This window comes from Heloderma suspectum, chromosome 4 (genome assembly GCF_057233095.1).
Source record: "Heloderma suspectum isolate Gila_16-S chromosome 4, 16-S_ref, whole genome shotgun sequence".
NCBI lineage: Eukaryota > Metazoa > Chordata > Lepidosauria > Squamata > Helodermatidae > Heloderma > Heloderma suspectum.
Genome location: NC_139461.1, coordinates 230,670,303 through 230,683,341, shown reverse-complemented (window position 1 = coordinate 230,683,341; position 13,039 = coordinate 230,670,303). Strand labels below are relative to the sequence as shown.

The following is a 13,039-nucleotide window of genomic DNA, read 5'->3' as shown; positions in this document are numbered from 1 at the left end:
AGCTCAAATTGACTTCTGGTAAAGATCACAAACAGTAATTAAAATGGAGTATTCTTTTATCTCTGCTGCAAAGAGTCACCCTGTCCTCTGCAGCAACAGCTTCTTCCTTAGAGGAGAATAAATGTATCAACAGTCATGTTGCAAAGCCTATCCTAAGTTGACAATAGACATAGCATTCCCATCTGAGTGGTATGATCCAGTTCCCCCCAGTTGCTAACTCAGAAGAAAAAGTAGGATGTAAAGCAATTACATTTATGGTAGCAGTATTTAGCATCAGTAGGCTATTTGGGAAGGCCCACAGTACTGGAGAGAGGGATTGACAAATCTGTCCATTTCAGTTTCTCCCATTCTTTTTTTCCCCCAGTCTTAAATTCTGTTTATCCCAAATTATCAGAATTTTTTAAAACTTTGCATGAAAATTTAGAGGCATTATTCTGCATATTTATCATAATATGTGCTTTTTTAAAAAAGTATTTTTAACTAAACAGAGAAACAAAACTTTAAACAATGCTTGAGAGTACAAGTGCATATTATCCTGTAAAAATATCCACATTCAGTTCTATAGTGCCAAAGTTACACTAGATTTAAAGAGTTGCACAAGGTATGTATTGAAATTGTAAGACTTTACATCTCTCCAAAATTATCTCTGGGCTAGTTTGCATGTAACACTAAGCCACCGTGGGTTAATTAACTTGTGGGGCTGTGTGGAGCGGGCTGGCTTCCATTTTGAATATGCAAGCTGCAGTGCATGCGTGCCATGGCTTGTCATATCACGCAAAACCAAGCAGCATTGGTTATGGGTTGTTCTAAGGTTATCTGAGGGTTGTTTAACCCTTGTATAACCTATGCTGCCTGGGTTCGCATGACATGGCATGCACCTGCCACAGCTTGCATATTCAAAATGGTTGTTGGCATGCACTGCAAAGCATGGTGGCTTAGTGTTACATGCGAACCAGGTCACTGTGTGACTGGAGGTCTGAAATCATTTTCCTTTTTGTTAACAAAAGTCAAAACTGGAAACCATATCTTTATAAAACTGTTTTTCTTTTTTGCCTAATATACACATTTTCCATGCAGGATTCCTAATTTAATGCATATTTGGCTATTCTTTTCTCTAATATACACATTTTTATATGCATTTTTTTATTGAACCACTCTACTGCAAAATTCAGAAAAGTGCAAATTTTGAAGGATAACTGAGTGTTCATTCTCTCAGTGGTTCAAAAGTCTAAAATTAGGTAAGTTTGCATTAAAATGTGAACTGAACAAATTTTTCCCCCATCCTCAATTGGGGCTGAGGCCCATCCATCCCCATTCTCTTCTCAATAAACCCTCTGGCAGAACTAGCTGCTGATCAGGGAAATAAAGGATGAACCATACAGAGGTGTCACAAAATGACATGCGTAAAAACTGAGCTCTTCACAGATATTGCTTCAGCGTCCCTGTAGGGTGTCCACTTGTGTATCACCAAAAAAGAGGACAAAAAAGGACACAGGTTTGCATAAAATTTGTGTATGATAATTTATATGTATAGATGCAAAATTAGAAACAATTACTATAATTTAAATAGAATTACAATACATAATAGGGAAGACTGTGACTAGGTGACCTGTGTGTCTGCTTGGTCTGCTGGGCAGGTGGTGGTGCTAACTGTTGATGGCCAACTTCAAGACCCCTGTTCTCCCTTATGATTCTTTAAATCTGGTTTGGACTCGGCAGCCTTTCAAATAGAGGATGCCTTCAAATAGAGGACTATTCTCTTCTGGCAGCCCTTGAAATAGAGGACTGTTCTCTGTAAAGTAGGTCACATGGCAACCCCACATCTCAACAACAATTTCCATGATTGTAGCATATTTTTCAGCTGCAAAATGGGGTTTGCTTCCAGGCAGCTGCAGCTGTGTCCATAGACGGTTTGGGTAACACACTACGTTTTCCCCAGGAAGTTACTACATATTGTGGTGATAAGAAGTTTACTAATGCTATTTACTAATGCTCTACCATTTAAACAACAGGAAGCTGTGAAGATTCATAAATCCAAACTTTCTCATAGACTTATATGGTCCATCATTGTATTTAGGAGCCGCAGTTGTGGATAAAACCTAAAGAGAATAGTTTTTTTTAAATGAAACTTGGAAATTTCATGAGACATGGGATTTCCACAATTTGTGCTTGAAAAACATGGATGTCAGAAATGTGTGTGCTGTGCTCGATTCTTCCTCAATGTCCACCTACAGAACAGTTTTAATTGATATTTTTTATTTAATGTAGTCCATGCCATAACCCAATAAAACGCAAACAATTCTAATATAAAAATGTACGTATTCCAAACCCACATTAAGATTTATGTCCTACTAATTGACCTACTATCTTCACAGCTGCTAATTATTAACTATTTTTAATAATCCCATGATTAATGTGATGATATTCCGGCTGTGTCACTGACTGAAGAATGAAATGCTGGCAAACGTAGAGAAGGGGATGGCCTATTTAACCAATAAATCAGTGGTTCCATACCACTGGGTCCCTCTTGTCTTTCATGCCATATCCTGGCAATAAAGGGATGATAGAATTACCATTTGTTTTCTTTGTAGCATGGCTTACATTAGCTGTGACCAAAGGAGAACAAACTTTTTGCACAACTTTCTTTTCCACACTTTATTGAAATGATGCTGCTCAATAAACAGCATCTGTTTTCAGTTTGGGAAGGAGGAGGGAGGATCACTCCAAGTGTTTGCGATCATCTCATTCTCCCAGGGTAGAGCAGATCACAGAAACCTGACACTCTAAGTGGATATGCATGAAGTAGGCTTGTACCTATTGTAGAAACATGTTGGCTCTATGGGAGGCAAATAATAAATTGGAAACTCCAATACTGGACTGAGGCCAGAATACATACAGGGGACTAGTGTGTATTCCCACATGCAATACATATGTTGTTTCGAAATATCCCCCCACCCACTTTTTCTGCTTGCTCTCCCTCCTCCAAGAAACAAATAATGGTTGGAGTTCATTTTAAGGTCTCCTTAAAGGAAAGGTCTAAACGACTGAATTTGGATCCAATTTTATGTCAATATTCTAAACATGAGATTGCTCGTTTTGCTTCACTTCAATAGAAACATAGTTGCCAGCTGTGAAATTCTGGATCTTGTTCTAATATGGCATTCCAAATCCCTTCTCGGCAACAAAGTTAGCAAAAAGACGTGTTCCTAAACTTGAATCCGCTTTAAGCTAATGGGATGCTTTTTACGAGACTGTGCTTCATAAGTCTGCTGCAAATTAGTGTACAGGCAGGCAACCTTCTGTTATTCAGCAAATGCTGTTAAAAATAGTGGTTAATGCTTTCCCTCCTAAGATACTGTGGGAATGCTGAAAAATGTGTATATATAGCTTACAGGAGAGTGAGAGATGTGTATATATAGCTTACAGGAAAGGGGAGATAAGAGTTGTCAAATAGTTTCTCCACTGCTGCACATGGTAGAGCAACTGACAATGGCTTTTAATTTTTAAAGAAGCCCATTTAAGCCTAGGCCTTATAGGATTTTATACTCCATTCTCTAGTTCATCATGCCAGCAAAGGAGTGCTGGGACATGTTGCCTACTGCACCAGCAAAACCTGGTAACCTTAGCATTATCCAAACACTGTACATCAAGCTAGAATGTTGCACTTGCATAAGAGGATTTTCATTGGCAGTGCCATTGTACAATACACCTCAAAGTTATTAGACAGAGTTGTTACATGACATACAAATTAGTGGAGATGGGGGAATGCTAGGTGCCAGGTTAGAGTAAAACCTGGGATGACTTGTTCTGAAAGCATATTATTCATTCCATAGTAAGTCCCACCTCATACAGTATTGTCTTTCAGATAACATTGCATTGCACATGAAAAGTGGTGGACAGACTTGTCGCTGCTTGCTTTCCATAGGTTGCCACTGCAAATAATGGAGGCACTATTAAAACAGTGGAGTAAGTTGCACTGAATCTGGATAAATATCTATCAGGAGTGATTTATTCCTATCTTTCATAAACTGTTGAGATACAAAGTGAAATCCTCAACAATCCTCACAATAATGGCCCTGAAGTAAAGTTAGACTCACTAGCAGTCCAACTTTACAGATGAAAAAGTGAGGCAGAGAGATAGTGACTAATCCAAGGCTACCATGACAGAGAACATTGAGCTCAGATTGCATAAGTGCAAGTCCAGGCCTCTGTTCACTTGACAGCACTGAGTTAGGTGAATGGACTCTGATTCAGTGCAACTTAAAACTCAGTCATGTATGACTGGGAGAGATGCCAAAGGATCTTACCAATTTTTGACCCCAGAAACAAGATGTGAAGCTTGTGGCGCTCACTTCAAAAGAAGAGGCATTATGAGGCCCTGAATTCTTCTCTGGCTCAGATGAAAATCCAATCCAGAAAACACCAGCAATAGCCCTGGAGAGAAGGACATCTTCCAAGAGACACTGGATCTTGCATTCTGGCCACATGGTTCACTAAAGATGGAGAGGAAGGGATTGAGATGGCCAGCAAGGAAACTGTTTTGGGAATGGGCAATGGGGAGAACAGTGGGGCAGATGGAGTGACATGTAGGGGAAGAGGAATTCCAAAGTCAGATTGGCTCAGAAAATAAGCTGAGCTATTTCTGATTGTGCCTGTGCCTGTGCATGTGTGTGTGCCTAATGGATGTGGAAGTCAACAAAACAATGTATTCAGGCCCTACCTGCTCCAAAGGCAAAGAAGAAACTCTTGTCAGTATTCTCTCTTAATAGGGCCATCACTCTTTTCCCCATTCTCTCATTCCTCTTGTAGATGAGTTCCTGCCGGAAATAGCTGTCAATCTCTTGTGCTGTAACCTGCTCGTGTGGAGGAAGAGTTGTGTTGATGAAATTAGGGAGCTGAAATGGAAATAAAGAATAAGGGTCACTAAGAGGGCATGTGTGTGTGTGTGTGTGTGTGTGAGAGAGAGAGAGAGAGAGAGAGAGAGAGAGAGAGAGAGAGAGAGAGAAATGGTGACACCAAAGGAAATTGTGATGGAAGATCATTAGAGGATGGGAAGAAGTTGGCCACTTTTCTGCCTGCCAGTGGCAGCTTTCTGCTCTTTCAAGCAATTTACCACAAACAGAATATGCAACGTTTCATGCCACCACAACGTGACCTCAAATGTAGGCTCAGTGAAGGTGCATGAAGTTGTGGGGAAACTGGTTGGAAACTGGCCAGATTCAAGGATCGACAGTGGGTAGCACAAATAAGAGTGCTCGCACCAGTCCTCAGTGGATAACATGCTGATTTATTCCAAGAAAACATGAAGTCCCTGGAGTTACAAAATAAGACAAGTTAGCTCAAATAAGCATTGGAAGTAGTACTATTCTACCATGATTCATCAATGGGGAAACATTGTTTGTTTGTTTGACTTCAAAATAATTATCCAAAAAAGGCTGCCAAAGTGGCTTAGGGTGCAATCCTATGTACATTTAGCCAGAAAAAAGTCATACAACTCCCAGCATTCCCCAGTCAGCCATGCTGTCTAAACATGCATAGGATTGTGCCCTTACAAAGATAAGACAGTCCTTGCCTTCAGGCTTACAACCTAAAACACATGACACAAAAGGAAAAGGGAAAGGGAGGAAGGAGAAGGCAAAAAGCAAACCAAGGAGCTAGTTTCAGTTACTAGTTGTTATAGGTGTTCTTTCAGACAGGGAAAGCCAAAGCAAGTTTCCTGCAATTGTTCCTTTCCTGGCTGATGGGGCCAGGTTGGTTACATTAAATGACTTTTTGCAAATTACATGAGAGTTCACTCTCTATGTACACACATACAGATGATAGTAAGAATCTTGTCTATGGCATGCATCTGTACCCAATTTGTACACATGTACTAGAATCCTACTTAATTTAGGGTTCATACGTACAGCTCTATGTGCATTTAATGAGCATGTATATTGTTGTGTGAACTGATGAACACTAGGGATGTCAGAGAATTCCGCGACGGAGCTCAGTGAGGCCGAATGCCGGTGCATTCAGCCCCCCGAAATCCATCGCGGAACAAAGCCCCCGCCCCCCCACCCCACGAAAGGCACACAGGACGAAGTCCCCACCGCCCCCACCCCACAAAAGGCGCACGAAATGGAGCACTTACCTGCTCCCGTCCTCGCTGCTTTGTGAATGGCGGCCGTCCTGCGGCCACCATTCACTTCCTCCTCTTCATAGCTGTGATAGGCTACATAAATACTTGTGTAGCCTATCACGGCTAACGCAGGGACACCATTTGCATCCCTGCAGAGGCCGTGATAGGCTACGTAAGTATTTACGTAGCCTATCACGGCAGGGGGGGAACCCAGCGTACGCAAATGGCAGCGGCTACCGCCATTTGCGTACGCTGTGTTTTTTTCCCCCCTGCCGTGATAGGCTACGTAAGTATTTACATAGCCTATCACGGCTCAATACAGGGACGCACGCAAATGGCGGCGGCTATGACAGCCGCCATTTGCGTCCCTGCAGGGCTGCCCAGCGGCTGGATGTCTGGCTGTGGGCGGCCGGAGCCGGCCAGCAGCTCCACGGCTTTGCCGCGGAGCAGAGCCGGCCAGGCAGGATTCTGGGGGGAGGGACGGAGCGCCTCCCCACCACCATGGATTGCCCGGCGCGGAGCCAGGTAGGTGTTTCGTACATCCCTAATGAACACATGATAACTTTATGTAACTGTAGTAATAGGAAACAATTGGGTTAAATGTGAAGTCTTTACTATATTGAGTTGGAGCTAAAGATTCCACCTTCAGACTGTTCTTATGTTTTACTTTCATTTTCCTGTTCAGCTTTTTCTGCTTCTTATTCAAGAAACAGCTGATTACTTGGGCTTACAAAACTCATAGATTCTGCCACCTTTAAATGTGAGGAACATAACAGTGGTAATGAGAAAATCTAACAATGTAATCCTATGGGACAACTGAGGAATTTAGTCCAAGGGTAGGGGACTGGCAGCAATATGCGGAGACAATGGGCCACTATTTTCTGGCAAATGAAATAACTGATGGAGACAAGTAAGAAGTAGGGTGGCCTTTACAGAGGACAATCCTGTATTTGAAGGGCTATCAGAGGAAAGTTTTCTATTTGAAAGTCTCCTCTATGTGAAGGACTGTCCAGTCCAAGGCCTGTTTAAAGATAAAGAACCCTAAAATGGGAGAGCAGAAAGGGCCTTCAAGTTGCCCATGAACAGTTAACACTTGGACAGCAGACTGAGCAGGCACATAGGTCACCAAGTCAGTGGGTAGAGGAGCAGATACAGTGTCAGGTTTAAACCCCTATTACTCTGCAACCCATATGGACCTGGTCCTGTATTATGTTGGAAGGAAATGAGGGGAACATGTATCAAGCTGTCTAGATGTTCATTTAGCCTTCTTTGCACAGTCAACATCCACACTTCGATCAGAACATGTGCATTGGCATGGATGGCCATGGATTCTACTTTACAGAGGCTTCCTCTGTTTAAAGGGCTATCCTGTGCAAAACAGATTTAAAGAACTGTTCTTACATTTTACTGTCATGTTCCTTCCCATTCAGTTCTGTTTGCTTTTTCTTCAATGAACAGCTTAAGATTAGGATCAGGGCAGAGCGAAGCAGTTGCCTCAGGCGGCAGATGCTGGGAGGTGGCAGCAAGATGTTGGAGAAGAGACTGTGTGGTGGGCGGCCTGGTCTGTGCCCCCTAAGTTAGCCTGTTGCCTTCAGCTATAGTAGAGGACGCTGTCCCATCAACAATGTCATTGACAGATTCATCTGCTGGTCCCGTTGGCTTTTGTAGTTGGAATGGGAGCCATCTTGTTCTTCACCTCAGGCAGCAAAATGTCTTGGGCCAGCCCCGATTAGGACCGATAAAAAGTGTATAGATTCTGTCTTCTTTAAAAGTGAGGAACTCAACAGTAACTCTGTAAAGTATAGCTCCCTACAGGATGCCCAGAGCACAACAGTTTTTGACACCAGAGGAGCTGCAGTAGGAGATTCTGATGGAATTGGAAGGGGGGAGGGAGTCTAGGGAGACCACTGGGAGGGTGAATAAAAAGGACCGTTCAGAGAAGAGAGTGGTGGCAAGAACTGCAGCCTTCTGCCTTCACACAGCATCTGTCTAGCAGCAGCTCCACAGCCATGAAGTGACAGAGGCTGAGACCTACTGCTGCATTCTAGTCCAGGACAGTGTAGAATCGGACCAGCCTGACACAGACCCTAATTGCTCACTGGAAGGTACTGAATTTATAGGACTCTCCCTCCTATTGTTTTGGGTTTTTAAAAAAATAATTTCCCTTAAATTGTATATTTATCCTAATTACCCCTCTTACTTCCTCTTCTCTTTCCCCTTCCTTGTTAAATAAATCCTTGTCAGTGAACATGTTTTACTTCAATAACAGTTTCGTCCAGTTATCAAAGTTTCAAAGTCGTGTTTTTGGGGGGTAGATAAAGAAAAACATGTTGGAATTATACACAAGTAGACAACTTATGTTTATATTGACTTAGACAGAACTAGAGAGCTAAATTATATTCACACAGCAGGATCTATTTATGTGTAAACAGGAGGAGTAGTAGTACTTTTATGAACAAAGGCTTGACTTTTTTTTAACCCATTCATGGATACTGATCTCATGACACTGGGAAAAGTACATTCTACTGGAAAGTAGTTTATTCCAACAAGGGTAAAAATCAGCTTAGCAGGTGGGTGACAGTTTTCAGTAGGAAAACCTCATGGGAGGAAAGTATTAAAGGCATTTTAAAGCTCTCTTTCCCACAGCCTTGATCCAAATCGAGGAGTCCCATTCATGGGATGCCAACACACTATTAAGGGAATATATAGTTTGGCCCTTAAATACATGATAAAAAAAATGTTAATGCCAGTGGTCTCCTTGCCTCAGGCATCCCACCTTACAGCAAAGGAGCAGCCCAATTGGCACTATTTGTTATCCGCTATCAAAGTGGGAGACAGGTTACCTGTAGCATGTCCTAGCTAACATGTTTCCTTATTCTGTATAGGAAAACTGTCCAGCAAGACTACAGCAGTTACTGCCCAGGAATGCTTTACAGCACTGGAGCACCTTAAAGATCAAGCTATTTGTCTCCCATTTATTTTATTATGTAGTGTAAATATAGCCATTTTTTCCCTAGCTATCAGCTACAACTGGAAACTATAGATAAATCAAAAACTTTGCATAGAAATGCTGTTTTGTGTAAGATCAAGGTTTTCTGCCTCTGTTTTAGATTGAATTTATATTGATATCTTAATTATGGATTGAGCCTCCAGTGAGTCTTCTAAGGATAAATCAGTAGGCAGTCTGTTTTCTATTCATATCGCCATGCCAAAGCCCTATTGTGAACATGGCTGTCCATGGAACATTGATGAAATGGAAGTATTTTTTCCCAGTCATGGGGCTCCATGGTACTACAAAAATTGCTTGGGAAAAGCTATAAAAGTTCTGCTAGGGCTACATTTCAACCCAAATGTAAGAGTGGGAACAATGTTGAGGTTGGGCTAAAGAGTTGAAAAGGGGCTACAAAAGCAGAATAATAAACAAGCCTGGTGCTATGTTATATTTTGATTTACAACATCCATTCCTCTGTATGCACAGAAATTTAGACATTAGCAAGGTTCAGGTCTACTCCTTTAATAGTAGTAATAAATCAAGGGATTGGGCTACTACCAGGGTAGCTGCCAAATTTCCCCTACCATTGAACTTTGATTGAGTTCCTCTGAATGATTCCTCAGAAGAGCTTATGTCCCTATAGAGGAAGAAACTGTACTTGATTCTCAAGGACCACATTAATTTGACATAATTTCTGAGGAACAATATGTAAATGATGAATCTTAAAACCTCAGGTTCTGATATCCTTCAGTATCCTTTTCAGTATGAATCAGTATGGTTTATGTCATTTCATAAAAGGTCTTCAAAGATTTGAAGGCAATATCAACGTCGTTCATTGCACACAGAAGTTAGAAGTGTACTGCTACTGCATCCCTCACCAAGCTTCCCCTCAAAAGAAAGAAAGTGCTTTGTTTTAGTTTCTTCTCCTGGATTCTCATAACATCTTTGACCACCTCTTTCAGTCTGTGTCATTAGTATGATAGATTAAGCATCATAAGCAAAGCACTACCCTAGCAGGAAAATGTTTGTTGAAGTCAAAAGTATGTTTAAGGACAGATAATGATTCTGTAATAGTTTCCCATGCTTCTGCAAATAGAAGGACGGGCCTCATTTAAGACCCATCTTTGGAAATACAACACATAGTTTCTTAGGTGATATACATTGCTACATTTCTCATGGCCACTATGCTTACTGTAACTGTTCCATGGCTTTGGGTGAGAGAGATAAATTATTCAAATAAGTACATTTTGCAAAGTATCATAACCACATTCTGAATGCTGGTACTTAGCCCACTGATGCTTCTTTCTCTGTAACTAAGTTCCTGTCTACACTCTGACATACACCATGGTTGGCTCAAAGAAGGCAGCTGCTCCTTCTTGATCAATCTGACGTTTTGCTTTGTTAATCACAAGGACTCAAGAAAGGGTCCCATGCAATTAGTTGTGCTTTAATATTTTTTTTAAAAAACACTATTATAAAAAAGCCAGAGCCTCAAGTATTCAGATGGAGAATCACACTCAGGGATGGGATAAAACATCCTTATTAAAACAAACATGCTACTTTGCAAATTGTCTTCTGTTACTGTTGATGGCATGCCAGCTAAGTTGGGATTGATTATTGGACTCATCGCCCACTGCAGGAAAAATTACTCTCTTCCAAATGTTATGTCCTGTCACTGCATCATTCACCAAGAAGTGCTGTGTGCCAAAGTACTCGGCTATAAACATGTAATGGACATAGTTACCAAAACAGACAGCTCTGTCAGGGCTGCCCCCTTGCAACACAGGCTTTTAAAAGCATACTTGAAGGATGCTGTACAGCAATCCCATTTTATACTCTGAAGTGAGATGACCGAGAAAAGGTTCTGGACAAATCTGCATGCCTGATCAAGGAAATCAAGGATTTTTAAAGGAAGTCTGAAGATCAACATATTGAGTAGGTTTGGTTGCTGGACTTCTCATTCTTTTCTATCTAATGAAACAATTGAGCAGTCTGAACCTTCAGGGAAAATATAAGCAAATTACACATATGACCATTTCTGTCCATTCCTTCAAAGGCAAACTGAGATTGTGGAAGGGAAATAGGCGATAATATCATTTGTTCACTTTCCTTCAATAAAGCAAACTATTGGTGAGAGTGATTTGAACAACACACCATTGGTGGGCCATTTTGGAAAACTTGACGAACAATTCCAGACCAGATTTCAATGGTTTGCTGTCATTGAACCAGTGCTGTTATTTTTTATAAATCCATTCAGGCCAGGTGATACCTCAAACTGCAGCATCCATTGGAAAACTGCATCAGGCTGCAATGGAAAGAAAAAAACAGCTGAGTTTCTGGACTTTCAGAATGACTTAATTTTAGAAGTACATTCAAAACAGCACAATTTTTGGAATTTGGTTGATTCCCAAAAGTACACTTCTGGTGAGAGAAAGCTACAAATTTACTGTTGCAAGGTACAAATTTACTTTGTAAATTTGCTAGGGATGTCAGAGAATTTCGCCACGAATCTCGGGGAGGCCAAATGCCAGCGCATTCAGCCCCCCGAAATCGGTGGCGAAACGGTCTGCCCCCCCCCGGGATGGGACTTACCTTAGGTGAATCTCCCTGCCGCTGCCGCCATTTCCAAGTTTAAAAAACAAAAAACATGATAGGCTACGTAAAGATTTACGTAGCCTATCACGGCTAGATTTTTAAAAAATACCGTGATAGGCGACGTAAATGTTTACGTAGCCTATCACGGCTGAGTTAAAAAAAAACAACAACAACCGCGCGTACGCAAATGGCGGCGCCCATGGGCGCCACCATTTGCGTTCCTTATTTTGGCATGTCTAGTCTACATAAACATTTACGTAGACTACGGCGAAAATCAGGGGAACGCAAATAGCGTAGTGTCTACGCTATTTGCGTTCCCCTTATTTTCGCCGTAGTCTACGTAAATGTTTACGTAGACTAGATGTGGCAAAATAAGGAACGCAAATGGCGGTGCCGATGGGCGCCGCCATTTGCGTATGCGCGGGTTTTTTTTAACTCAGCCGTGATAGGCTACATAAACATTTACGTAGCCTATCACGGCTGACTGCAGGGACGCAAACGGCGGCAGCTACGGCCGCCGCCATTTGCAGACCCGGCTGGCCAGGATTCGCGGCAGGAGGGACGGGGCGCCTCCCCTCGGCCAGAATTTCGGGGGGGAGGGACGGGGCACCCCCCTGGCCAGAATTTCGGGGGGGAGGGACGGGACGCCTCCCCCCCGGCCAGAATTTCAGGGGGAGGGACGGGACGCCTCTCCCCCACCGCGAATCAAATTTCGTAAAAGGTAAGTGATTTTCGTACATCCCTAAAATTTGCATTTATAGCCAGACATAGCAGCATGGCACATATGTATATTCTTTATTTATTTGATTGATTGATTGATTAGCCACCCATGTGGCTGGCTATCCAGCCACTCTAGTTATTATTTATGCACAAGTAACAAAATATACTTTGGACACTGTTCCACTGTTCCTTGGGATCTACTGTCATTTCTTCTACGGTCCTTGGAGACTGCAAAGCTGCAAAGCTACAAATTTACTTTGTTTCAACTTGGGATTCTTGGGACTCTTGGATGTCCATGTTGGATTACAAAGCTGATTTAATGAAACACTATTACGTAAATTATCATACATTGCAGTTCATTAATGCAGTTATAGCACCAGTTAAATTCATCTGTTCTGGTTTGACATTTCATTCCTCTAGTGCAGGGCCCAAGGATGGTAGGGGAAGGAACATGTATGCTTTATCAGACCCTCATCTCCTTGGAGCCCCAATCCAGTCTGCAAGTCCATTGCCATGAGGAAAACATGAAGGCTAAATTGTAGATCATGCTTCAGGATGTTTATGTAAACTTATTTCCTTTATCTGTCTATTTATTTATTTATTTATTTATT

General features: G+C 41.9%; 1 protein-coding gene across 1 annotated transcript in view; it reads right to left on the bottom strand.

Moving 5' to 3' along the window:
* The window catches only part of TRABD2B (TraB domain containing 2B), a 381,394-nt gene that overhangs the window by 98,931 nt on the left and 269,424 nt on the right, over window positions 1-13,039 (bottom strand). Inside the window, exon 4 of the mRNA XM_084848270.1 lies at window positions 4,721-4,895. Within this exon, the coding sequence (XP_084704396.1) occupies window positions 4,721-4,895 (175 nt within the window). The remainder of the gene's footprint in view (window positions 1-4,720; window positions 4,896-13,039) is intronic.